The following is a 27,027-nucleotide window of genomic DNA, read 5'->3' as shown; positions in this document are numbered from 1 at the left end:
ACTTCGGACTAAGAAGACACATTTTACACAATGAGACACCTCTTTCGTGCGACGAAAGGCTTTCACCATTGGCTAAAAACCTTTACCTTTCCCGAAACATCGCTGGTTGTTCGAGGGAAACGTATACCGCTGCTTTGGCATGACCGAAGGAGAAAAACTTTCTTTCGATTCTATTTCCTAAAAAAGTGAAATTTTTATGACGGAACTCGGCCCGTACACATAACACCCCCATGTCCCCACTCTCTAAAAAAAGGGAAAAGTAGAAAGATATTTACGATCTGACCGTGAATTATCGGTTTACTTGGTTGGAATTTTTTTTTTTTTTTTTTTTTTTTTTTGAAAAATACACCACCTAAGTACACGTTATAGATATTACTCGCACAGTATGTAAATAGGTAAGTATGGAAATTCGCAATATCATTAGCACGTTATTACTGTTAGATAATTTCGCATTATATAATTTCGATTTTGAGTCAAAATGAAATCCGTTCGAATCGTTTTATATGGAAATTCAAAGATTAGAATAGTAAGCATGTAAGTAGTACTTACTATTACATAGCTATCTAGCTAGCGGCAACTTTGAAACGTGAATCGCATTATGATACAATCGTAACGCGCTATAGACGTCAAAGAGTATTAAAGAATTTCATAAGAAATTATCAAAAGACGAAGGGATTAAGATCCAAAAAAATGGGCGGGCATAAAGGCGAACGAGTATGAATAAAGAACGTCGAAAGAGAGAAGAGATATTTGTTCGTTCACGTGTTCGTTATTATTACCTATAGCACTGGGACAAACCGATTATCGTTCGAACTTATCATCGTTCTACCTTTTTGCGAACACCTAATGATACTTTTACGATTCTCGAAAGAAGAGAAAAATGTGTCGTTAAAAAGAGGGTCAACCTCTCGTTCGCTCTTTGAATCGACTATTGCTTATGAGTCATATCGTAACGAGGGTGTAATTTTTGGTAATCGCTAAAAATGAAAAAAAAAAAAAAAATAAATAAATAAATAAATAAGGACGGATATGCACGATCGATTTAGAATTGTGTCGAACGAAAGACCCGTTTGAAATATCGTTAAGGAGGAAAGAGATACGATCTCAATTAGTGCTCGAGCCGAAAAGCCAGAAAGGGGACGAAATGAAAATGGTCGGCGATAAGTAGTCGACGACGCTTATAGGAGCCACTTGCCGCCTTTAACTCTTTCTCGCATTCTTCTCTCTTTCTCTCTCTTTCTCTTTGTTATTCTCTTTTTTTCGTAGTTCAAATTATTCGTCTGGATTCTTCGTTAAAACAACGCACTCCCTCGTCGAGAAATCTCGGTATTTTTCTCTCTCTCTTTCTATATATATATATATATATATATGTACATATATACATATATTAACGCGAAAGAACTCGAGCAAACAATTATTATCCAGCAAGAGTCTACGTCAAGAAGCATAAGGAATTATCCTTAAGAGAAGGAAATATCAGCGAAGTCGCGTATTAGGTCGAGAGGGTCACCGTTTCCTTACTCTCGTCCGTTTATACGTTTCCGTTAAAGGCTCCTAAGGGAGGTCGCCCCTCCGGTCGTCTCTTTTTTCTCTCCTCATCCTCGATCCTCCTCCTCATCTTCCATCTTTCTCCCTTCTCCCTCTCTCTCTCTCTCTCTCTCTCTCTATGTTTCTCCGTAGAAGGTTCAGGCCCCCTTCGAATGGTATCTTCGTCCGCCACTTTTCTTCCACTCTAGTACCGGCCCCGACGAAACCAATAAGTAAGGGGAAAGAAGAAGAGACGGGAAGGAGGCTCGATGGAGAAGACACATATATTTCTCTGCGACGTGGATATATGTGCGCGTTTCCACCTATGCCGAGCGGTCCTTTTTTCTCTTTCTCTCTCTCTCTCTCTTTCTCTACATACATATATATATATATGTATGTATCTATGTATATGTACATACACACACATATATACACATTTTGGTATTTCTTGACATTGGTATACGTTACACCGTTATGCGTTACGTCGGTAACTCTAACCCTACGAATTAATATTCCATACGCGTCTCTTCCACGGACCTTACAGATTGCCAATGGCGTTCTACGCGAACGTCCTGGACCCTCCGGAAATAGGGGGATAAGGACAAAGAGATCGCGACGAGTTTCGCTCTCGAGGATCCGTTTCATTCGTCTCTCGGACAATGACGATCCTTATTTCGCTCCTCCTTCCACTCCCACCGTGGAAAATACGATTCTGCAAAGCGGATCGACCACCGGATTCTTTCCCGAAAGCTAAAGAAAGCTTCTGATTTCTCTCTCTCTCTCTCTCTCTCTCTCTCTCTCTTTTTATATTCTTTTTTTCTTTGTTATCTCTTTGTTCTCTTCGAATCATTTTTTTTTCTCCTAGATTGCTTCTTCCGAATTTCCGAAATTCGGACCGAATTTCATTGTTATTCTTTTCATTTGATAATCCTCATTCGAATCCTCGATTGTAACGCTCCTCTTAGATCTATTAGTACTCTTTCTTTTTTGTTCTCTCTTCTTTTCTTTTCTTTTTTTCTTTTTATTCCCTTAATACAAGGCACATAATTTGTCGCACGTGCGTTTCATTGGTCGCCCGGCTGAACATTAATAAGAAACCTTCGCTACTTTCCCGCGTACTATGCGATACAATTTAAGACTTTCGTTAATTCCTTCCCGTGAAGAAAAATCATTTAATAAGCCGACGACATGTGTAACGAATCACGAAATATGAGACTTTTAATATAATAGTTTTGACCGTTCGAAAAAAAAAATCGGAATGTCTTTTGAAACTTTATTTCTGTCTTCTTTTTCTTCTTATTTTTCTTTCTCATCATCATCATCATCGTCATTATCATCATCTTCTTCTTCCTCTTCTTTTTCTTCTTCTTCTTTTTCTTTTTCTTTTTCTTCTCTATTTCTCACCGGAACCCGATTTAAAGAGGCCTTTTGAAAAATGACAGAGAACGCTTATATTTTTCTTTCGGAGGTCGTCAACAAGCACTTTCAAAGCACTTCGAATCGCGACATTAACATCGTATTTGCATTACCCTCGATTAGGAGAATCTTCCAGGACTTTAGAGGGGTCCAGCCACGTTTTCTCAAGGCTTTCGGTATAGTTATATGTGCATACACGAGCCATTTAACTATCACTAGCTATCCGGAATCTCCGGTTCTCGTACGTGTAAGTAACCACGGGGAATGACAAAATTCTTAAAACGTCAAATTAAAATATTCAAATATAATTACGCGGGATTGTTTTGATTTCTCTTTTCGTAGACGAAAAATCAATTGTAACGATTCGAAGATTGGAAAGATGTCGAGATTTTTTGAAAAAAGTCGAGAATTTTTTAAAAATTACAAAATGAAAAAATGAAAGACAAGAGACTTAAAATGAAAAAGAAAAAAAAAAAGAAGAGAAAGAAAAGACACAAATAGATGGACGAGTTTATAATTACTTAACGTCTCTTTTTGCCTCGTTTACATATATCCGCTACCTACTATACTAAACTGCTAGTACTATTCTAGAATAAGCGAATGGCAATCTCACTCGGCATGAAAGTGACTCGTAATTTTTTCAAAACGCAATCTCGGAATAAACGTAGCAGGAGGTTGGCTCTACTGCTCGTTACTACTCGTCATCCTCGTTTTTAACGAGGAAAAGGCCCTTTAGAAAAGAAAAAGAGAAAGGGAAAAAGAAAGAAAGAAAAAATGAAAGAAAAAAGAAAGGAAGAAAAAAATAATGAAGTGCGTAATAGCGGAACACTCTCTTGTGTATATATACATACATACATACATATATATATATATATATAGACACGCACATATATATATATATATATATATATATATATATATATATATATCCTAGGTAGAGTTCAGTGAAATAAACGTGTGTAGATTCCGTTTCCGTTTTCTTCCTCGTAATTGGCGTAGCTACGTACATACCTATTCCCGATCGATGTCGGAACGCAGGGAGAATTTACGTCTCGCCCGACTACAAGTTATTGCCGAGCAAGTGTCGCGAAGGCGTGTAGGTTTGTAAATCCCAGTAACGTAAGATCCCCGATAGGTCCACGCGATACGCTCGATGGGTGTTAACGTCTTTGAAATTGCATCGCCTTCGACTATTTCTCGCCTTACTTTCCGCGCACTTCGCTTTTATGGAGATAGAAAAGGTGCCGGATATATCTACATCTTGCTACTTACTCACGAGATATATTACGAATAGATGATAATTGAATAAAAGAGAATTTTTATATCTCTTCCAGACGGGAAAAACCTCGAATAAATTCATCTAGACGGCTGGAGAAAAAAATTGCATCGATTATTATTTCATTCTTTATTTCATTCACCGTGGAAACGCAATTAGATCTAGATCGATCCGCATTGATAACTCTATCCTTCTTCATCCCTATTACATAAGGCTAGTTAAATTGATAGAAAATTCCTTAACTCGAGAATATTAATTAATAAATCTGATATAATTGAATAAATAATATCCTTTATCGCTGTTAAATAATCGAATTATCATATCAAAGTTACTAACTGCTATTACTTACTTATTTCTCGATTTAATGAAAGAAAAAAAGACAAGAGAAGAAGAAAAAGTAGAAAGAATTACAAACAAAAAAAGAAAAAAAAAAAAGAAAAAATATACAAAACCACTCGACTTTCGTAAAAGAGTGAAAGAGAAGAATATAGCGACTTATCGTCTCACGAGGACGACGGTAAATCAAGTACTCTCTCTCCGTAGTCTCGGGATGGTTAACGATAGCGGGAAAACAAAAACATTTACACGCAATTATAGGAGCCTTTACGAGTCTTTCATCGGCGATGCTCCAAGGTCGTAAATTTCGCGAACCGCCGCTTTCGCGTAGTACACAACGTGTTTTACACTGTAATTTTACGGCTGTTTCCATGCCGTTTGCATCCGTCCTTCTTCTTCTTCTTCTTCTTCTTCTCCTCTCTCTCCCTCTCTCTCTCTCTCTCTCTCTCTCTCTCACTCTCTCTATCTATCTCTACCAACACGCTTAAATCCTCCCTCGCTCTTTCTCTCTTTTTCACGGGCGGACCTTCGCGAGAATCTTCAGACTTCCACATCCATCCATCTATTTTAGCTTCGGCTCAGCTCGAAGCGTCTTCGAAGCAAGAATTCACCTTCTTGCAAGGAGCTCGACGCATTTTCGTGCGCTCCGAGTTTAGCGAGACGGTGCACTCGAGGCGTGCATTGTTTATAAATCAGCCCTGATCGGTCGGGCTTTGTTGCGAGCGCTCGAGCGAGCACTATAATCACGGTTAAATGCGCGTCCTCGTCGATCGAGTATGCTACGCTGCACGATGCGAAATTGCATCGGTGAGATCGGCGATACGTAAAAACCGACCCTTTAGCTCTAAGAATACCTCTCCTCTTATCTTCTTTTCTTTTCATTTTTCCCCCTTTTTCGTTTCTTTTTTTCTTTTCTCTTTCTTCCCTTTTTTTTCCTTTTTTCCAAAATTGCATTAAACGCTCGTATACTTATTATCTAGGTAAGACTGAAATATCTTTGACCGGAAACGTATAATTAGGATTATTGTATTGTAAAGAAAAGTATGTAATTATATAATTAAGTATATTTGGAAAAAATCACTGGATATTATTACTCGATTCGTTCAAGGATCGTAACATTAATGAAACATGACGAAACATCATTTGATATATACATATATATATGTGTGTATATATATATATATATAATCTATATATATATATATAGATTATTTATACGCTTTTTCTTTTTCTTTTTCTTTCGATTTCCTTTTATTCGCGTCAAGTAATCATCGATTCCAAGTTTGGCCAGAATATCTGTGATAGTTATTATTAAACAAAAAATATCATATATAATTTTAACGAGTAAAATATCGTATAAACAGGTAAGTATATAAGTAAAAATGTATATGCGTTTTAAAATGCGACGAAAGCAAAAACTGATGCTTAAACGGCACACGCCCAGAGTGGTAACGAGATAGAAGACATGGCCGATGGAATTACAAGGTAAATGGTTCGAGTGCTTTGTTCGAAGCGAAGTTCAATGTATATTCCCCTACCCCTATTATCTCGTCCTTCTCGTAGGGGTCACCCTGATGCATAAGCCGATACGGTTATATTCCAAAATATCCGTAGCCGTGGGCGCGACCATTCGATGCTTCGATTTCAATGTTCCGCCCGTCCGAGCGTAAAAGTGGCGAAAATCAGGCAAAGAGGAATAGAAAGACAAGGCGAGGAAGGGGTAGGAAAGAGAAGGGGTAGAGACGGAGGGGCAGAAATGGAAAAAGGATTTTTTTTTCGAGCGTTCAAAAAAATAAAATAGTCTCTTCGTAAACGACGCACACATTGGAATTGGTAAAATTAGATAAAACTCGTCTGATCATTTTCCATCCCCTTTTTTTTCGCTCTGAAGCACCCCCTTCTGTTCGATTAACGATCTAAATACATCGACAGTGAGATAATGGGTTTACGAAGGAATTAATCGTACTCTACCATAATTTACTATGTGTTTTTATTTCGTTTGTATATCATAGATATAGCTTATGAGTATAATTCTACATCAAGTTTCGAAAATGGATACATTTACATTCATTGTCAATGGATTACTTCCTCACCCGTCGTAGACGTAATCGTCATCAATCTCGCCATCTCCGTTCGGTTTTTGTTTATCATTATTATTTATTATTATTATTTATTATTAATTATTATTATTATTAATTATTATTTATTATTATTATTATTATTATTATTATTATTATTTTATTATTATTATTTATTATTATTATTATTATTATTCATTATTATTAATATAATTATATTATCATTATTATTAATCTTTCATCGTACGGTATAATACTAATCTTTAATAGTCAGTAGACATGAGACTTCATTATTTCGTTACTTTTATTACTTAACATGGTAGGTAGGTATTGAAGGACAGCTACGCACTTTTTTTTTTTTAATCGTTATAGTTATATATTAATTAGGTTTTAATTCACCGGCACGCGTTTAGAAGCGCGGATCGCTGTGTACGTGTATTATGTATGTTTATGAGTGAATGTGTGTGTCAGTGTCTTACTAATTATCATTAATCCATTTCTCTCTCTCTCTCTCTCTCTCTCTCTCTTTCACTCTCTCTCATTCTCTCTCTCTTTCACTCTCTCTCATTCTCTCTCTCATTCTCTCTCTCTCTCCCTCTCTCTCTCTCTCTCTCTCTCTCTCTTGTTTTCTTTTATCGATGCTCGCCGATCCTGGAGGACCTTCGTTCATCAGATGGTAGGGGGGAGGAAGATGTTGTCAAACCCTTTTAGTTTTCACGCAACGTATCAATATTTACATCGAGAGTTTCTTCAAATAATACCAATGACTTCCATTTGGCTTAATAGGTACAGCAAGACGATAATACGCAAGTCATAGATTAAGTTCACTCAATTTTTTCGTTGCATCGCAAACGCATTGTACAGCGAGACAGACTATTATAATTTTCACATTTTCTTCATTTGATTCATGTTGTTTTTTTTTTGTTTCTTTTCTCTTTTCGTTTTTCTTTTTTGCTTTTCATTCAATTTCCTTCCTACGTGTCGCGTCTGCTCGTTTGCTCGCAAGAACGAAACGCGCGATCATGCTAATCGTCGGTCTTTCGAAAATGAGTCTTTTGTTTTGTCACGTTTTACAGTCCTATTGTTCCTTTTTTTTCGTGTAAAAAGAAAAAAAAAGGGACTTTAGGACGAAAGGGTTCGAGGGGAAGTTACATATGCACAGGCCCGGCATTTTTTTGGTCTCGCGTTAGTTTATCTTTTTTTTTTTGTGTTTTCTTTCTTTGTTCGTTTTGTTTCGTCTTTTTTTCAATTTTTTGTTTTTTTTTTTAGAAAAAAAAGAAGAAAATAAATGAAACACTACTAACGCGAGCCACTAATTATCTGTTCACTCTTTTTTTCATTTTTTTCATCGCATATAATATCGAAAACAACAAACAAATAATTCTACTAAGAAAAAAAAAAAAAAACTTAAAAATGTAGTTGAGTCTCTAAGAGAAACGTTATAAATCTATGACATAATAAAAAAGAGAAAAAAAAAATAATCAAAGACAAAGAAAAACACGTACTCTTTCATATATCTATTGTTAATAACGCCAAAGCTCATCGCGAAACGAGAGTTTCAATGAGAAACGAAACAACACGATCGTGTGATTCTTTCTTATTGTACAAAAAGATAAGAAAAAAAACACGTATATATCATATACACATAAGAACTACGATCGAGATTATGCCAAATCGTTATAAAGATATAAAGTAGTTATATATAACGGTATATACAACGTTATCGTAGACGTATATACATACATATGTAGATACGTACGAACTAATAAAACACAAGAAATAGTGTTTAGAAACGAAGTGTCGATTTGTCATAAAGAAATTATTAAAACAATTTGGCCGGGATATAAAATCAAATAAAAACGAAACAAACTTGAAATCACGTATTAAACTAATTACGGATTCAAATTAATATCTCTACTCTTTTTCAACAACGCTTTCTGTGATCGTAAGTTAAACCAATATATATATATATATATATATATATATATATATATATATATATATCGTGTATCGTTCGACTCGATAATACGATTCATCGATATGCGAGAGCAGAAGGAAGCAAAAAGTAAGTAGAAACTATCTATATTACAACCAGTCGTACGAAAAAAGAGAAGGGGGTCGTTTCGTATTGCGATTATTTTAATAAATCCAAATATTACTCATTCATTTTTCTTTACAAAGTTCCATTAAGAAAAGAAGGACAAAAATATATTCACGATACGCGACGATCCCGACTCTCCCCATTCAAGGTTCACAACTTTAAGAGGACATGTACATAATATATGTTTTTAAAAATACAAACGCTGATTAAGCGATAGTCACATTATGTCATTATATAAAAAAAAAAATGTCTCCGTATCTCTATCACTCTCTATCTCTTTTTATCACTCTCTATCCCTTTCTTTTTCTCTTATACTTTCATTCACATTTCTCCATTCTTTTTTCCTCTCTTTCTCTCTCTTTCTCTCTCTCTCTCTCTCTCTCTCTCTCTCTCTCTCACTCTCTCTTTTTTTTCATATCAACAAAAACAAGTACGAAGAAAAGTAGTACGCAAAATAAACAGTTCATAAATAAACAATGACAATATCTATATAGTGTAAAAAAGAACATATTATATAACAAACAATTTTTAACTCGATCCTGCCTAATGGATTCGAACGCCTTAATAATAATAATAGTAAATATTCGTTTTTTAATAGATAATAAATTTCAATGCCAAAAATAAATTCTAAACATAGTGCATTTTTTAAACGCTTTTTGTTTACTTCTTTCGTGGACTCGCTTTAAAGAGATTCTGTACGACGACGCACGTATTCTCATTCACGCATACTACAACAATGTTTTTTTCCTCTCTTTTTCTCTGTGTCCCTGTCTTTCACTCTCTCTCTCTCTCTCTCTCTCTCTCTCTCTCTCTCTCTCTCTCTCTCTCTCTCTCTCTTTCTTACACTTCATTCGCACGTACTTACACAAACGCACACGCATAAAACGGCCAATTTATATCCTCGAAGCAACGCTCGCACTTACAAATCACTCGCTCGCCAGCGTGTTAAATGAGCTCGTCGATTTAACCAACGCACGAGACAACGCACTACACTCTCTTCTAAGTTTCTTCTTCCCCATTTTTTGTAACTCTTAATTCGGATATAGAGAAGTCCTCTGTGCGAGAAGCAAGGCTCCTGGATTTAGGACGTGTGGGTTGTTGGGTGGGAGACAATGCGAATTCTGGGACGCGGGAGGATTCGTAAAAGAAATGTCGTTTGAAAAAGTGAGAAATACGGAAAAAGAAAAGAAAAGAAAACAAAGAGAAACAAGGAGGGAAAAAAAGAATAATAAAAAAAAATATGAAGATACGTGTCTCTCCTTTTTCGAGCGACTCTTATCTATCTACGTACGTGTTCTTTTCGTTTTTTTTTTCTTTTTCTTTACGTGAGTTTGGCAAGTCGGGCAAGTTGTACTACTAAATTTTAGTCGCTTATTCGTTTGACACCTCTCTCTCTCTCTCTCTCTCTCTCTCTCTCTCTCTCTCTCTTTCATACACACATACATGGATACACACATACTCACACACGTTCTCTTTCTCTCTCTCTCTCTCTCTCTCTCTCTCTCTCTCTCTCTCTCTCTTTCTCTCTCTATGGACACTTCTTTTTTTTTATTTTCTTTTAGTATAAACTACATATATATACTTAAATGAATAATGCTCGAATCCGAACGTAATACATCTACGATAAGAGGAATAGGGGGACAAGTGGCAAAAAGGAAGCGGGATGAGATCGAAAAAGGCGAAGGGATGAGAGGTCTATGTGAGTGTTCTCTCGGAGAGGGTTCGGAGAGGGTCCGGAGACGGCCGTGAGGAAGCATTATGAAGGTGATACACATGATATGATTACGCGCCAGTTACTTGGAATTAATAATATTCTCTATATCGTATTTTTCCTTTTTTTTTTTCCTTTTTCCTTCAAATAGTCGCCGTTATTCACTTAGAGGTAAGCCGAGAAGAAAGAAAATCGCTTTCGTATCTTTTTCGTTTGAATCCTTTCTTTCTTTCTTTTTTTTTACTTTTTAATTATTATTATTATTATTATTATTATTATTATTATTATTATTATTTTCTTTTTTTCTTTTCCTTTATTTTATTTTATTTTACTTTATTTTACTTTATTTTATTTATCTTTCATTATTCTTTGCAAGTGGACGGCGCGCGCACATTTTTTTTTCTTTCTTTTCTTTCCTTTTTTATCCTTTTTTTTTTGTAACCTAAAGTTTTCTTCCTATATCTCTTCTCTCCTCTACCGATACGAAGGTTAGCGATAACCAAAGAAGGATTTGAGAATGAGACGAAAGATCGATGAGACTCAAACGCCTTTACGTGGAGTGTTTTCAATGATAAGCTTCGTTGAAAATTTTCAAACAAGGACGGAGAACGTATTAAAGCGAGCATGTGTGTCGAACGAACGTTAAGGAACGAAGAAAATACACACACACACACACACACATACATACATACATACATACATACGCACGCATACACACACACAAACATGTGCGCACACGCGCACACGCTTACACAAAAACAAAGAAGAGAAAAGAGAACACTTCCACTCATTCGTCGGTACTACTCTCAAAATCGATCGTCGTAACCAAACCGAAGGCGCCATTGTCAGCACCGTCGTCTCCTCTCTCCTTCTTTATTCTTCTTATCCTTCTTATCGTTCCTTCATTTTTTTTCGTTCTTCTCTCGCACGTATATGTATGTATCTATGTACCGATATTATCGCTACGGCTAATAACGATTAAGAGACTTAATTGTAATAAGTAGAAACTATCGTGACCGCGGTCAGGATATTTCGCCTCCATTTATCTGTACAAATTTTTCGTGCTAATTATCATTAGAATAATAATAATAATAATAACTATATATATATATATATATATCGTTACGCGTTATTACGTATATCCCTAATTTGTCGGACGTATCGGCGCCGCTGCCGCAGTTACTTCCTGCTGAGCGTTATCAAGAATTTAACGATACTAATCGGTTTATAACGTGAAAACGTAACTATGATAATGATGATGCTGATGATTATGATGATTATGATAATGACGATAATAACGATAATGATGATAATAATAATAATAATATTAATAATAATAATAATAATAATTAATAATGATAAAAATAATAATAATAGTAATAATAATAATAATTAATAATTATAATATATAATAATAATAATAGTCAATAATAAGTCGTAAGTATGTAAAGCTTTTCTACACATAGATACAATAACGTCGCGTACGTTCTTTCACATCGACTCGTTTGTTTCCTTTTAACAATATTTTTACTCCCTCTCTCCCTCCCTCTCTCTCTCTCTCTCTCTCTCTCTCTTTCTTTCTATCTCTATCTTTTTCTCATTAAATCCGTATACGATCCTAGCGAAAGTAAATTCCTATCTACGATCACATGCGTTTCTCATATCTTCTCTCCCTCTCCCTCTCTCTATCTCCATCTCTATTCTTTTCTCTGACGGTAGACGACGGAAGAAACGAAAGAATTCTAATATGTAGCGGCCCTATGCGAAATAAATAATCGAAATACGTAAAAAAGCGCCGTATCCTCTTTATATCGACTCGAGTTGATTTAAAGAAGGATAGATGTTGATAATCAAGGGTAGCTTGGTAGTGGTGGCTTGCGCGGAACCGATATACGACTACGTACATGAGTAATTGGTTTATTTATGTGCGTTGAGGATGCGCGAAAGAGGAGGAACGCCGTGACCGACCTTGAAGATTCCTCTTGGAATTCGTTCGAACCTTTTTCTTTATTCTTTCTTTCTTTCTTTCTTTCTTTTTTTTTGTTTTTATCTTCTTTTTCTTCGCGCCACGATACAGCTTTCACTCGTTCGGTAACGTTACGTAAAACGTAAAGAAAAAGTAAGGATTAGCAGAAGGATAGACTAGCTCGAACGATTTTCCATCGAGAAATCCAATCTAGTCGACGCCCATGCATATTCTCAATACGCGCATATTTTACATTTCTCTCTCTGTGTGTTTCTTTTTGTTTTTCTTTTTTTTTATCCATTTATTTACATACGCATACGCCCAGCCTATGTATTTGAATCTTTCTACGTATCTATCTGTTTCTTTCTTTCTTTCTCTTTCTTTCTCTCTCTCTCTCTCTCTTTCTCTCTCTTTCTTTTTCTGTTTCTTTATTTTTTTTTCTTTCTCTCTTTACGGATTGCGGTATGCGCGTTTCGCTATGCGCGGAGAGATATTTTCATCGTCTGAGAAGTAACATCGTCTTCACGAACTCGCATGCGCAAGCTTAATCGTTAAACGTTACGTACAAGATAGTATTTATAATTATTAGTTTAGCTTTAAGATAATCAGCGGTAGAGTAGTAATAAAAACGCGGCCTCACCTCCGTTATCCTCTGTATGTGAATGGATATTTTTCGTCTTCGATACGGATGTCTTTTCGTTCTCCCTTTTTCGTTTTTTTTTTCTTTTTTTTTTTTTTAATATCTTCTCGCTTTCTTTTCCTCGTTCTCATCTTTGTTCTTCTTTTTTTCGTTAAAGAGTCGCCAGCCGGTTTTCGGCCTCGTTAATTTTATTTTTATTTTCCAACATCCATTCGTACGGTTCGTCGAATTATTAATGCTCGCGTTATTATTTTTTAATTACGTACATTTCGTATATACGTATTCTAAAACGTTATCACTCTATCAAAATTTCTTGCTGTGTATTTATATAGGTATGTGTTTAGGTGTGTCTGATAGGTTTCTTCGGTTTCTTTCTTCATATATATATATATATATAATAACATACCTATTACTTTTAATATAATATATATTTTTATATATAATACGGTACTGTGTACAATATGGCTTTACGTTGTTATCATTTCTTACAATGCGCCGCGTACGATACATCCTGACTTTCGAAGAGATTTTTTTGTTAGCTTTTTTTAATGTACGTATATTTACGTAAATATGGCGGTATGCAATTACGCGTATGAATGTTTCTATAGTATTTCACCATCTTTCTTTTTTTCTACAACTTTACGTATATCATTGACTCTTCCACGATTCGTAATAGTTTTAATGGCATCGTAATAAATATAGATATTATATGTATACATATATATATACATACATACAGACATATATGCATATATATATATACATACTCCAAATCGGACGATTATCTTTACTTCTTTTTGTTAAAATGTCTCCGAAACATACACCTATGATCGCGTCACATCTTTAAAAATCTGTATGCTATACTTTTGCTATACTACGGGGGCGATCGATAGGTAAAGTAAATACGAATCGCGGTCAGGATTTGAGTATAGCAAGCGGCACTGGGGCTCGAGGAGGATGAGAGAAAAATAATATGCATTAATTTTTATACTATATAATTCCAAGTTGCTTAATTTCGCTTAATGCTGTCTCTATTTCGCATTCTCTCATTCTCTCTCTCTTTCTCTCTCTCTCTTTCTCCCTCTCTTTCGCTCTTTCTCTCTCTCTCTTTCTCTCTTTCTCTCTCTCTTTCGCTCATTCGCACGCTCGCTCGCTTGCTTGTTCGCTCGCTCCCATTCGCATAACGTTTCCTCGCTTCTTTACGAATAATCTAATTGTTAAGTATGTAATACCAACAACGGGATTCTATATCTATGGAAAGGTCTACCCTGACACCAAATTACGTATTTAATGTACTAAGAGTGAGATACTCGTCCGGTGAGATTCTTCTTACTTGCTTGCTTGCTCCGTATATTCTTTTACGGTGCATGTGCGCGCCTTCTTTTTTCTTTTCTTTTTCTCTTTTTTCTTCTTTTTCTTTCTTTTCTTTTTTTTTTTTTGTCGTTATAATTGTTTTCAACCTTACATATTTGTTTCTGTATCGGTTCGAGTTCATGTCGGTTTTGCGGAAAAGAAGAAGCCGAAGATTTCGAAAATAGAAGGAACGCGAAAAATAGCAAAAAAGCCGAACGACATTGCACCGACCGACCGATCAACCGTTCGAACGCATAGAAAATCATATGAATTTTCAATGTTTCACAACGTTTAATAGAATTACAAATGGGAAAGAAAATAAAATAAAATAATAAAGAATAAAATTAAGAAAAAAATAAAAGAGAAAAAAAATTATTACAAAAAAATAGCATCCCGCTTTCGCAGATAACTATCTCGCACGTAAATATACCGATATCGTTCGCGATGTGGCAAGAATTACCGGTTCTTGTTGTTTCATCCAATAAAAATCTCTCAACGCTTACAAGTCGCGTAACTAAAATAAAGATTTCTCGACTTCGAACGAACGACATGTTCGAAGAGCCGATAACATTTCTAACGCATGATAACTCGAATAAAAAGAAAAATAATAAGAGGAAATCTAACAATTTCTATAGAAAATTTAACGACCTTCGATGCGATGCTCGTAAAAAAATAAAAATTTTTCGACGAGACCTCGTCTTCATCGAGAAACAATATTGTGAACGGCACAACAATAATTATAATAATAATAATAATAATAATAATAATAATAATAATAATAATAATGATAACTATAATAATGATACTAATTATAATATTTATAATAATAATAATAATTAAAAATAATTAATAATAATAATAATAATAATAATAATAATGATATTATTATTAACGTCAATAGTAGCTGCCGAGTCGTCTGTCGCGTTCCTTCCGCCGCGCGCGTCTTCGACGTCGTCGTCGTCCCATTCGTGTTTATCCTGCATATATTTTTTTCTCCTCTCTCTTTTCTCTTCGCCGTCGTTGAGAAAAAAGGAAAGAAAGAAAAGCGTGTATATATATCTATACATATATGTATACATATATGTATAGATATATAATACGCAAAAGCGAGCTCCGAAACAACAATAGCGAGAATCTATCGTGATTGATCGAATCATTCTGTGACGAGCAACAAACGAAGAAATCTTTTTGAAAGACGCAAAATAATAATAATAATAATAATAATAATAATAATAATAATAATAATAATAATAATTAATAATTAATATTTAATAATAATAATAATAATAATAATAATAATAATAATAATAATAATACCTAACGAATACCGGAAGTAGAGAAGCGTTAGCGAGCTGTCGAAAATTTTCGCAAGCGCTACGTTCGTTGCTCCGACTTCCTCGCTGCGATCTATCCGAAGGGCAGAGAGAGAATGAGAGAGGTCGTAGAGAAATATCCTCTCTAACCTTTTAGCGTTTAGCCAAGTATAAACATGGAGCACGTCGAAAATGAGCGTTCGGTCGACCTCCGATGGCAGTTTCGTGTGCTCTGTTCGATATACGAAGGTCAAAGCCTAATCGTTCCTTTCGAGTCGAAAACTTTCGTTTATCTCTCTCGCTCTTTCCTCTCTCCTTCTCTCTCTCTCTTTCTCTCACTCTCTCTGTTTTCTCGATCGACCCTTTTGTCATTCCCCAACCCCCACCACTTTCTCTTTCGCGTCTCACCGAGTATCGGCTTTGTTTGGGAGCCATTACATATTTTCGTCCTCTTGAGGAAGGCCGTCATCCTTTATTTCCGTCGATCACGCTCGCCGATTTAACAAATACACGTTATACGTTCTAGGAATCAGTCAGAGACCAGCCGGTATCCCGATCGCCATTCTCCTTATTTGCGGAGGGAAGCTTGGTGGCCGGTCATCGAGTAAGTAAGTAAGTACATGTGAATCGAGACTTCGATGCGTTTTTCGATATTTCTACTATGTTAGCGCAACGTCTACCTCGCTGCCTTTCCTCGTTGGTTTTGGGGTATGATCGAAGGAATATGAGGGTGGAATAATAAGAATATAAGTAGCTAAGAGAGGAATAAGAAGGGAAAGAGGATCGAAAAAGGATATACCCGACCAGGCGAATCCTATCTTCTTGTTCGTGCTACGCTCTCGATGTCGCAGGATCCATAGTCAAGCTTCCTTCTTTCCTTCCTTCATTGTTCCTTCCTCTTAACGAAGCGGTGAAGAAGTTTGAGGAATAGAAGGTGGTTATAATGGAGGGTGAGGAGGAAGGCGAGGAAGAAGCCGTCCGCTTACCAGCCGTCCGCTCGTTTTCGTAGGCGTATCCGTCCAGGTCGCTTCAGTCTCTAGTTTCTTCCTTTAAAAGAAAGAGAGTCGGTTCAGCAAGGTCTCCTATGTTGGCACCTTACTAACCGCCTTGAGTAGATCGCTCTGCGACTTGTCCAGACCGCTTACATGATGCTGCTGTTGATGCTGTAGAGCAGCATTTTGTTGCTCCTGCTGCATCTTCGCCTGCTTCTCTGCCTGCTGCTTCTTCATCATGTCTTGCTCCTCTCGTTCTCGTCTCGCCTGCTCGTTGATCTCCTTTACCGCCCTCAGTTCCTTTTTCAGCTTCATTCGACGATTCTGAAACCAGATTTTAATCTGTCTTTCCGTCAGACAGAGGGCATGCGCGATTTCTATTCGCCGCCGTCGCGTTAGGTAGTGGTTGAAGTGGAACTCCTTCTCGAGCTCCAACGTTTGAAACCGCGTGTACGTTTGTCTGCCACGGCGCCTCGGACAACCATTTGGACCTGGAAAATAATAATTACGATCGTCTTTAATTTTTTTTTATAAATGTTCTCCTTTCATCCCATTTATTCCGCATTTTCATTTTTACTTCAATCCGCTCGTTTTATTTTTCTTTTCTCTTTTTCTTTTTCTTTCTTTCAAGGTTGCAATCAGCGTTTATCTGTACGCTACATCAAATCAACTCGACTTATCTTTGAACAAGAAGTTAAAGAGCAAAGACCGCTATAAACGTCGCACGAGAGATCTCATGGATCTCCTTGGGTATCTCTCATCAGGAAAGTTTGCGACTTTTCCTTCTTGACTGACCGACCCTGTCATTCTGACGTTAGTCACAAATCTTAACTCTCTCCTTCCTCGCTTTCTCCTCGTCGAAAAAAAAAGAAATACTATCTCCGAATGGTTGCTTTATTGCAGGGGTTGAAGGAGTACGGCTAAAAAAAAAGAAGAAGAAGAAGAAGTGAGAGACCTAAAAAAGAAAGTTCGAGTCCTTAGCTTTTTTTCCCATTGTCAGAGAGGAAGTCGAAAACCCTTTCTTGAAAGTGTCCCTTTTTTTGCCGGCTGACTTTCCCTCGGTAAGTCAAAGCCATAAACGTAGGCTTGCCGAATGGAACGACTCTGAATTTTTTATGGTGTTTGGGTAGTTATCGAAATGCGAGTACGTAACTCGGTGTATACCTGTCGTCTACGAGCAACCGGCTAGGTACCTGTTAAGAAAATTTTTTAACCGCGCGTGCCCACGTTATTTTCATCGTAATTTTTACTGATCGAACCAAGCAAAGAAAAGAAAGAAGAAGAAAAAAAAAAGAGGAAAAGAAAACAAATTTTATTTATCATTTTAATCGATCAAAAACGAAGAAGTAGAATAATTTAAAACGATCGTATTGTAGTTGAAATTGTACGACTAGCTTCCTTCTCCATTTTCCGCATTCTTATCGTGGAACACCCTCGTAATACGCAGTCATGAACGAGCGATCAACGGAAGTAATCGCAGGAAGACTATCGACATCGATTATCATATCGATCAGTATTCCAATCACATACAATTCGAAATAACCATTCGAATATCCCATGAGGTCGTGTGTGAAAATGTGAGAAATCATAAATTTTTACGAAGCCGGAATGAACACACCGTGGATTCTCTTTTTAATGGTCTTATAAATTTTCAACGATAATGGAATATTTGAGCAGCGAAAACACGTATGCTATCGGACGGATAAGTCAACGAAGCCGACAGATCGTTGCTGGCGTGACGAGCATTTTTTACCATTTCATTTTTATCCTCTCTCTCTCTCTCTCTCTCTCTCTCTCTCTCTCTCTCTCTCTCTCTCTCTCTCTCTCTATCTATCTCTATCTCTATCTCTATCTATCTCTTTCCCTCTCACACTTTTTTTTCTATGTTCCATGGATGTATAGATCAGTTTCAATATATGTCACAACGATAAGAATGCATCGTAGATAATGGTATAGGCGAAGAGCTAAGCGACGATAGATTAGTTCGAGTTAGAAAAGATCTTCTCTTGATCTTAACGTTTTAAGGCTCTAGGAAAGTAAACAGACACGATTTCCAAAATGAAAACGTCAGATTTTATGAGCCGAGTAAAGCACGTCATTTCTTTCTGACAATCTCAACGATATACCTTTTTTTCCTTCTGACGCGTTCCTAGCATTACGCTTTCAAAGATCCGTCTTCGATAAAATTCGATTTATTTGTGAGTCAATGTAAGTTTCTTCGCACGTAAAACATGAATAATGGCTGGATAAATCGATGCTCAGATTTTATCAAACGGAATCTGATACTAATAAAAAAAATAAATAAATAAATAAAAAGATAACAAAAAATAGAATCTGTATAGTCAAGATTTTATTTCAATGTCTTCCTTCGATAATTTACGAGCATTGAAAATCGATCACAGCTAATGCTATATAGATAATACTATAATACAAATAGTAATCCATATATCTGATCAATGTAAATCTATTTGAATCGAGTATGTTAAATACAATATACGAATCATCGGCGAATTTCAACGTTTATCGAAGTATTCTAAAAATCGTTGAATCAAACCACACAAAGTGTCGCATAAAATTGAATTTCGAGTTCGGTGGAAGATTCGCAAAAGAAAGTAAGGAAAAGGCAAAATCGTACTTCTCGATCGTTATTTTAAAAAGAAAAGTAAACTCGATACTACTCGGGAGAAGGCGAATTCTCGGAGTTCCCTTGGTACCTTGGAAGGATCCTTCCTCTCGGCGATGAAGCCTTCGATGGTGAGAGCCATACGCGGATCTTGATGCAGGGTAACCCATCAAGCACATATCGTTCAGAGCGAAGGAGAAAATTCCGAGAGAATGCAGAGAATGCTGATATTGAATTCAGCATGGCCGTTCCCAGCAGTGTGGTCCATGGAGAACGAGAGAGAAAGAGAAAGAGAGAAAGAAAGAAAGAAAGAGAGAGAGAGAGAGAGAGAGAGAGAGAGAAAGAAAGAAAGAGACAGTGTATATATCCTACGTGTATACGTATATATGCATATGTCTATGTGTGTAGGCTCACACAAAATTCAGCAGCGCGTGCGTCGGTAGATGCTTTTTCGGGGCCAACGTGCGCACGATCTCGAAACATACACATAGCTACGCACACAGAAACATACGCACATAGAAACGGACGGCTGCAGCACCACGAGGTGGTAGTTGAAACTCGAAGGGTGCGCCATACGTTACCTTGGCAACCGGAGGGGAACCATTCCATCCTGCTGGCGGCACATCACGCAGGGGCGAGTCGAGGCAGAGCTCGAAAACCCTTCGTTGCAGCTTTCTCCCCTCTATCCTTTCCTCCCTTCTTCTCTCTCTCTCTCTCTTTCTCTCTTTTTTTCTCTTTCTCTCTTTCACCCTTTCATTCTTTCTCGTTCTCACTCCTCATCTTCTTTTCCAGTGAGTTCTCGTCGGTCTTCGAAAACCGGTGAACCTGATTGCGGCCATTTCATTCGCCATAAATATCCGTCGGCGGCCATCGACGAAGTGCCGCCGCAAGCATTATCAAAAATTTCTACGGAATAGGGTACTCTAATGCTTCTTGGTATATATCTCACATTTTATTCTCGAGAATATATATATATATATATATATATATATATATATTTCTATTAGGGAGACTATTTTCGCAATTACATTACCGATCCCATGGAGGAACGTCACTTTACACGTAAAATATAATTTTTAAATATGTTGATACCTTATTATTCGGACTTAAAACGATTGCGAAAGAATTAACTCGAATTAATTCCATTCACAAAGGCCAGATTTTGTGAAGCGCAATTCGGTTCAATTTACCGATTGTTTATTATCATAATTCATAAATGTTCGTGTTTTGCGTTGTTGTTTTTTTTTTTTTAGTGATTTGATATAAAGAAACGAATCAGACATAAACAGAAATCATTAGCTCTGAAAGCGACATTCGAGCAGACTTGAATCACGAGTTAATTGATAAAATATTTGAGAAATAAAAAAGAAAAGTTCGGTCATCGAACGTATCATTTCTCTCTCTTTCTCTCTCCCTCTCTCTCTCTCTCTCTCTCGGAAATTTTGTTCTATTTATCGTCGATCATTCATTTAATAATGGAGATTCGTATGACGTTAATGATCGTTACCTCTTGATTGGTCAAGGTTCGTTAATTATCTTGCAGTGATCGACACGATTTTTCCTTTCTTTCTTTTTTTTCAGTTTTATTTTCTTTTCTGTTTTGTTTCATTCCTTATCGGTCGACATAAATAAAAGTCTTCATATCTCTTATTGTCTTCTCGACTGATAATAAAATGCCGCACGTTGACTCGTTCTGGAGACTGGTTAACGATCGTCTCGACGATCGAATCGTCGAAGAATTCTTTCTCGGTCAGATCGAAAAGACTTTCGTCACTCTCATCCGACTCTTAAAAAATTCGATCCAATTAAGTACTACTCTTGCGTGGACGTTCTCGCGGCTAATTAGCTCGACGCGTTCGGTCGAATGATTTAAGAAGAAGTCGTGTTAGATGCGAAGAAGATATATAAATATATATATGTACGTACGTACGTACGTACGTACGTATATATATATATATATATATATATATATATATATATATATATATATATATACATATAAAAAGATGACGCGTGATTTTGTATTCGCACGAGACACGCACACCGAGCAAACCATTCGCACAGTGGTAAATACAAATGCACGAGGAGAAGCCGAACGAGTATAAGAGAAGGAGAGCGTGTAACTGCGGAGGGCGAAGGCCTGCGCCTAATTGCGGCCGTATATTAAGTTTAATATCTGCTTCGCTCGCCACACGCGGCCTGCCCGCTCTCGCGAAGTAGACGAGGATATTGAGGAAGTTTGTTCCACCGCGTTGCCACCCTCCTCAACCACTCACATTCCATTACTTCTATCTCTGTCTCTCTTTCTCTCTATCTCTATCTCTCTTTCTCTTTCTCTTTTTCTTTCTCTTTTCAAAAGCCATAGAATTTTTCATACTCGTACAAAGATATATTGTTCCTTTGTAATGGCCGATCGTACGATCTCGCCATTAAGATCTATCTGATTTTATATCCGAGTTTTAATTCGTAAAATCTTTCTCGAACGATTCATCGATCGATATCACTTTTTGCTTTAAAAAAAGAAAGAAGTATAACGAAAAAAAAAGAAAAAATAAAAAAGGGGAAAGACTAAGGAAAACAAAAAGCAATTCTTTTTTCGTTGCGAGAAATAACAGAAGAGAATTTTCCTAGCAGCGAATTTTATATAAGTATCATTTTTTTTTCACTGGCAGGCAGAAAAGACTTAGGGTTGCACGTTTTCCCTCGAGGACACACCCTTGCCGTCTTCGCGTTCCAGTTACTTAGCTACGTACATCGATTTTCCGTGCCACCCTACGCCTGATAAACGGAGTGCCGATAAATCGCTTTCTCGATGGTTAACGTCAGCGTCAGTTCGACCACCGTGCTCTCATCTCTTACGAATATACTTCGATCGCTGGACGTCGAAATATCTTTTCGCGATGATTAAATTTCTTCAAGAACTTAAGCTCGATTCGTAATCGCTTTTGATCTTGCTTCCATTTCATCGAGAAGGTTGCACAAGCCGAGGATAAATAATGGCTCGTTATTTATATGGAATTTATTATAGTTTCTTTATCATCGTTCGGTCGATTTAACCGAATTAGAAAACGTATAACGTTTTTAGATCTTACGTATATATAGCGCAAACGTTGCTACTTGTTTTTTTTTTTATCTTTTTTTCCTTCTTCTTTTTTTTCAAAGTGGCAGTAACATTACAAATATTATATACAGGTACTTTCTTAATATAGCGAAGTTTAATAGACTTTACCTCGTGATACGACAGAAGGCAATCTCGATTTATATAAATTAGCAGCAGGAAGCGTGCTAATTTTCGATTGGTTAATCTTATTATATTCTTGCACTTACATCTCACAGATAAGTGAGATTCCAAGAAGTAAGTTAGCGATATTTTGTGAGTAATAAAGTTTAGTAAGGATTCGTTGGTGGGAGCAAGAATAAATGGCAGTCGGTGCGAGTGGACTGGACAATCGTTTGTTTCGAGCTTGCTGGAATAGTTGGCTATAGAAGTAAGTAAGTAAGTACTTACTTATGAGAGACAGAGAAAGAGACAGAGAAAGAGACAGATAGAGATTCTTCGCAAGCTTGTAGATGCGTGTACGCGCATGCGCACTTGAAGCTAACAACGGACCCAAGTCGTCGTAAATCTAAAGAAGCAATTAAATGTCAACCACGTGCCTGGTACTCGCTTTCATAGCGATTTCGGTTCCCCTATAGGACGAGGAACGTGGTCAAAAACAATAACGCGATTTTTCAACAAGGCATTCTTTGTTGTTTCTTACCAAGGGATTAAAACCGAACGATTCGTACTTGATGCTTTAAATATAGATTTAGATTTGTTATTTCTACATCAAGTTTTCATCTCTTTCTTAGTAATGTATGTATATAAGATATCGATCGATAACCATTGAATTTTTAAACGGAAACGACTTCTAATCAATGTCGTATCGTTCGTACGAAGAAGACGATCGGCACGGTCAAAAGAAAATGTTTATAAACAGAGATTGGCACAACTCGGTACTCTCTTTATGAGCGTCAAAGTTGGGTGGCTCATTCCATCCAAGATGATCAAGAGGAATGGTAACGTTGGGTACCAGGCGTTCCAAGTGTCGTGAGTCGTACATATACGTATATACATACATACATACATACATAAGTTATACGTGATGCCACGTAAATATATAATATGCGCAACTTGAGAGCTACCAGACGGCGCTAGCGCGTCAATGACTGCTGTCCATACTTACGTAGGTACGCAAAGAGCTACGAAACGCATAGCTAGCACCAAACGCGTAATCCTAGCTCGCTATAAGGAAGATTTATACGGTTGCGTGCTAGCGCCGCCATAACACATTTTCGTCCTACACGAATGTATAACGTAAATATGTATGAGAGTATATATGCATATCTTTACATCTACACAATTTCGGCTGCCATAATAACGCAAATGCTGTAATAATTGTTTACTTTCCTTCTCTCCTTCTAGTTACCATATACTTTACGAAATGAACTCATCGAGGAGAGCACCGAGTCGTCACATCAGATATCTCTACTTGCTGAATCTCGAATTTCCATAGGATTAGTAGATATATACTAATTATCGATCGACATTATACGTTTATAAAGCGATACATTTTATGCGAACGAAACTCGACTAGTAGAGAAAATAAAATGTGTTATATTTATCTAATATAGAGAAAAAAGTGAGAGAGAGAGAGAGAGAGAGAGAAAGAGATTAAATAGTAAGCTTGAATAATTCTCACGCTCCACTCGATTCGTCGAAATACTATATCGATGTAAAATTACTTAACTAAGCGTAAAGGTTAATATAATTATAGCGTTGATCTTATTCAAATTAGTCGAGTAGATCTAATCGCAACGCCCTTAGTGTGTCGGTTACAATAATTATCCAGAAATCGCATAAAATTATCATTAATAACTTCCGTTCGATGATATCGAGAATATTTTCGTCGTTTTGTTGGGAGAATGCTCGAGAGAAAGGTTTTAGCTTTGACAAAAAAATCGATTGAAAAGTAATAATAAATTCGTTTTAATTAGGCAATTTTCTTTTCTTTTTTTTTTTTTTTTTTCTTTCGTTATTACTAACAACAAATCTTCGAAGCTCCGTCGAAATTTGTTATTATAATGGAAATAATAGATGCGTCACTAGGTTCTAGCGTTTAGAACGATAATAAATAAATAATAATTATTACTGACGAACTTAGATATACATATTTACCTTTTCAACGATTAATTAATGCTAACTTTATTAAACCGGACGCGTGTTTCGTGCCCTAGAAGGATACATGCTCGTCTTCATATCATTAAAAAATAATTATCTACAAGGAGTAACCGGATTAATAAACTAATGATAAAGCGATGTAAGATGGGAAACGTAATTCGCCTTACGAACGATAGAATTCTGAACGATACGAGACATCATCGTTATCGTTCGAATATTAATTTCTCTTTGCTCTCCCCCATCCCAGTTTACTGAAATACTTAATACACGCATTAATTTCACGATAAAAATTGGTTCTCGCGATTTCAAGCAGGAGGTCTACAGAACAGGCATCTTTTAATTCGTTGCCCTTTTCGTTAAAATGCGATCCGGCCTTAGATACCTGGATACAACGGGGATAAGAAAAGTGTGAGGATTAGTCTCATAAATCGTCAACGCGAAACGAATTTCGGAGTTATCGTCGAAAATTTTTCTTTCATATACATATATACATACATATATAGCTATATATAAAGAGGGAGCAGAGAAGTTGATATTGATGGGACGAGTAACACGAATATTCTCTCCCACTCCTTATCACACGAAGAAGAAGAAGAAGAAGTAGAAGAAGAAGAAGAAGAAGAAGAAGAAGAAGAAAACGTCCATGGATGACGATGGAGGATGCTGTGTCTTCTTTTCTCCTTCTTTTCTATTTCCTTTCACGTCTCTCTCTCTCTCTCTCTCTCTCTCTCTCTCTCTCTCTCTCTCTCTTTCTCACAAACACATACACTCTTTCAGCCATCTCTGTCTCCTTCTTTCTCCCCGACCAAACTCTGCATTTTTCACTGGCTCGAGATTTTATTCGACCGCTGCACCACGAAATTAAGCCGTTTTGAGATATTTACGAATGGATATCGGCGAGTCTCCAACGGCGAGGTCGCCACGAATGGACAAAGACGGAGAGCTATACACATTCGTGGGTGGAAAGGAGAAGATGTAGGTACTCGAAAACTGGCCGCCATTTGTCTTCGTCGTTCGCAGAATTACAATATTTATTTCAGAAAGATTCGTCGAATTTCTTGATTGAGACACTAATGAAACTTATATCAACAACGATCGTAAAGTGAAAAGAAATAATTTCTTAATGGATGAATAACCTTAATCTTTTTAAATATCTATCTAAGTAGACGTAAATAAGGTAATGTCCCATAAACCGTTCTAATGGCAACTGACACGAAGAAATGTTAGGTAGCTAGTAGGAAAGTCAAAATCGATTTATCCAGCGTCGACCCTTAATCGTTCCCGTCCTTCGCGATTAAATGAAACAGGTGCACACGCACAGGCATGCACGCAAGCTGGTGTGTGTATGTACGTTTTGCCACAGCGGTTCATCACGTCTCGCTGTAGACTTAAATCCTGATTGGTTGGACAGCTCGTTCCATGCCGCGTAGGGCGTACAGGTACGTTCCGACCCTATATATATATATGTATATATATATATATATATATATATATATATATATATATACATACATACATATATATAGATATATATATAGGTATATGTATATACGTACGCACAAATGCATATACAATATATATGAGGGTATCCTGTTCGTGTATAGGTATATATATAGGGACTAGTAATAAAGGATTCCGACAAGGATGGATGGAGAGAGGAGGAGAGTGGGTTCCATTGTTCCCGGTGGAACCCAAACGCCATCCATAAGGGCGCCTCCCATTATCTGCCGTGTATCTGCCATACACACCACGCACACACACTACACCCACGAAACACAAGCTTTCTCCGTGTTTTCGAGATGCGTTCGCGCGCACACAGAAGGATCGGATCTCGCCCAGATGCTGGCTATGGCGTCCTCTCTCCTTTATGCGTGTAGGTGTATCCATGTTCGTCGACTGAACGTGTAGTTATTTCTCTGGATGGTGGCTCTAATCTTCCACAAAATTGTAAAGCCGCCAGTGAAATTTATAAGAGTACACAGGATGGGTCAAGAGAGAGAGACAGAGAGAAAGAGAGAGAGAGAGAGAGAGAGAAAGATAGTAGCGGCGATATTGTTTCTCTAAACAAAAAATATCTCCTCGATTATAGCGGACCGCCGTCGTAGCTGGCACATTGCTGTTTTTTTCTTTCCAAGTTTAGCAATTTTTCACATTGGTTCGTTCATGCGTATAAGTATATTCTTACCAATAGGATTTTTAAGTCGCTAACTTTTGAAAATATCCAAGACCCTCGTACTAATTACGCCAATGTCCCAGAAGAAATTTCAGAGAGTCGGGTGACTATAGCCGTGGGGACGACTTTTCAAAAATAAAGTACCTCTCGGTATGGCGCACTGCCAGTACTAAAATACATGTAATCTCGTCTCGCGATTCCATCGTGAGGGGGATGATGCTCCTGTACCGAATTAAATTTTCATTTTATAATAAAGAACGACATGTAGGTAACGTCACCCTACTTCGAAAACGGTGAAAAC

General features: G+C 36.9%; 2 protein-coding genes across 5 annotated transcripts in view; both read right to left on the bottom strand.

The window, feature by feature from the left end:
- LOC122628314 overlaps positions 1–27,027 on the bottom strand; it is a 305,366-nt gene that overhangs the window by 89,510 nt on the left and 188,829 nt on the right. The window lies entirely within an intron of this gene.
- LOC122628311 (homeobox protein abdominal-A homolog) overlaps positions 15,261–27,027 on the bottom strand; it is a 30,854-nt gene continuing 19,087 nt past the window's right edge. Inside the window, exons 3-4 of one of the 4 annotated variants that reach the window (XM_043810490.1) lie at positions 16,863–17,224; positions 15,263–16,764 (exon numbers count right to left, since the gene is read on the bottom strand). In XM_043810490.1, coding sequence (XP_043666425.1) covers positions 16,747–16,764; positions 16,863–17,224 — 380 coding nt within the window. In that variant the 3' untranslated portion in view covers positions 15,263–16,746. Of the gene's footprint in view, positions 17,225–27,027 lie in introns of all 4 variants that reach the window. The other 3 variants (XM_043810488.1, XM_043810486.1, XM_043810487.1) reach the window with 3 other exon arrangements.

Source organism: Vespula pensylvanica, chromosome 4 (assembly GCF_014466175.1).
Source record: "Vespula pensylvanica isolate Volc-1 chromosome 4, ASM1446617v1, whole genome shotgun sequence".
Classification (NCBI taxonomy): Eukaryota; Metazoa; Arthropoda; class Insecta; order Hymenoptera; family Vespidae; genus Vespula; species Vespula pensylvanica.
This window is presented reverse-complemented; position numbering and strand designations above follow the sequence as displayed.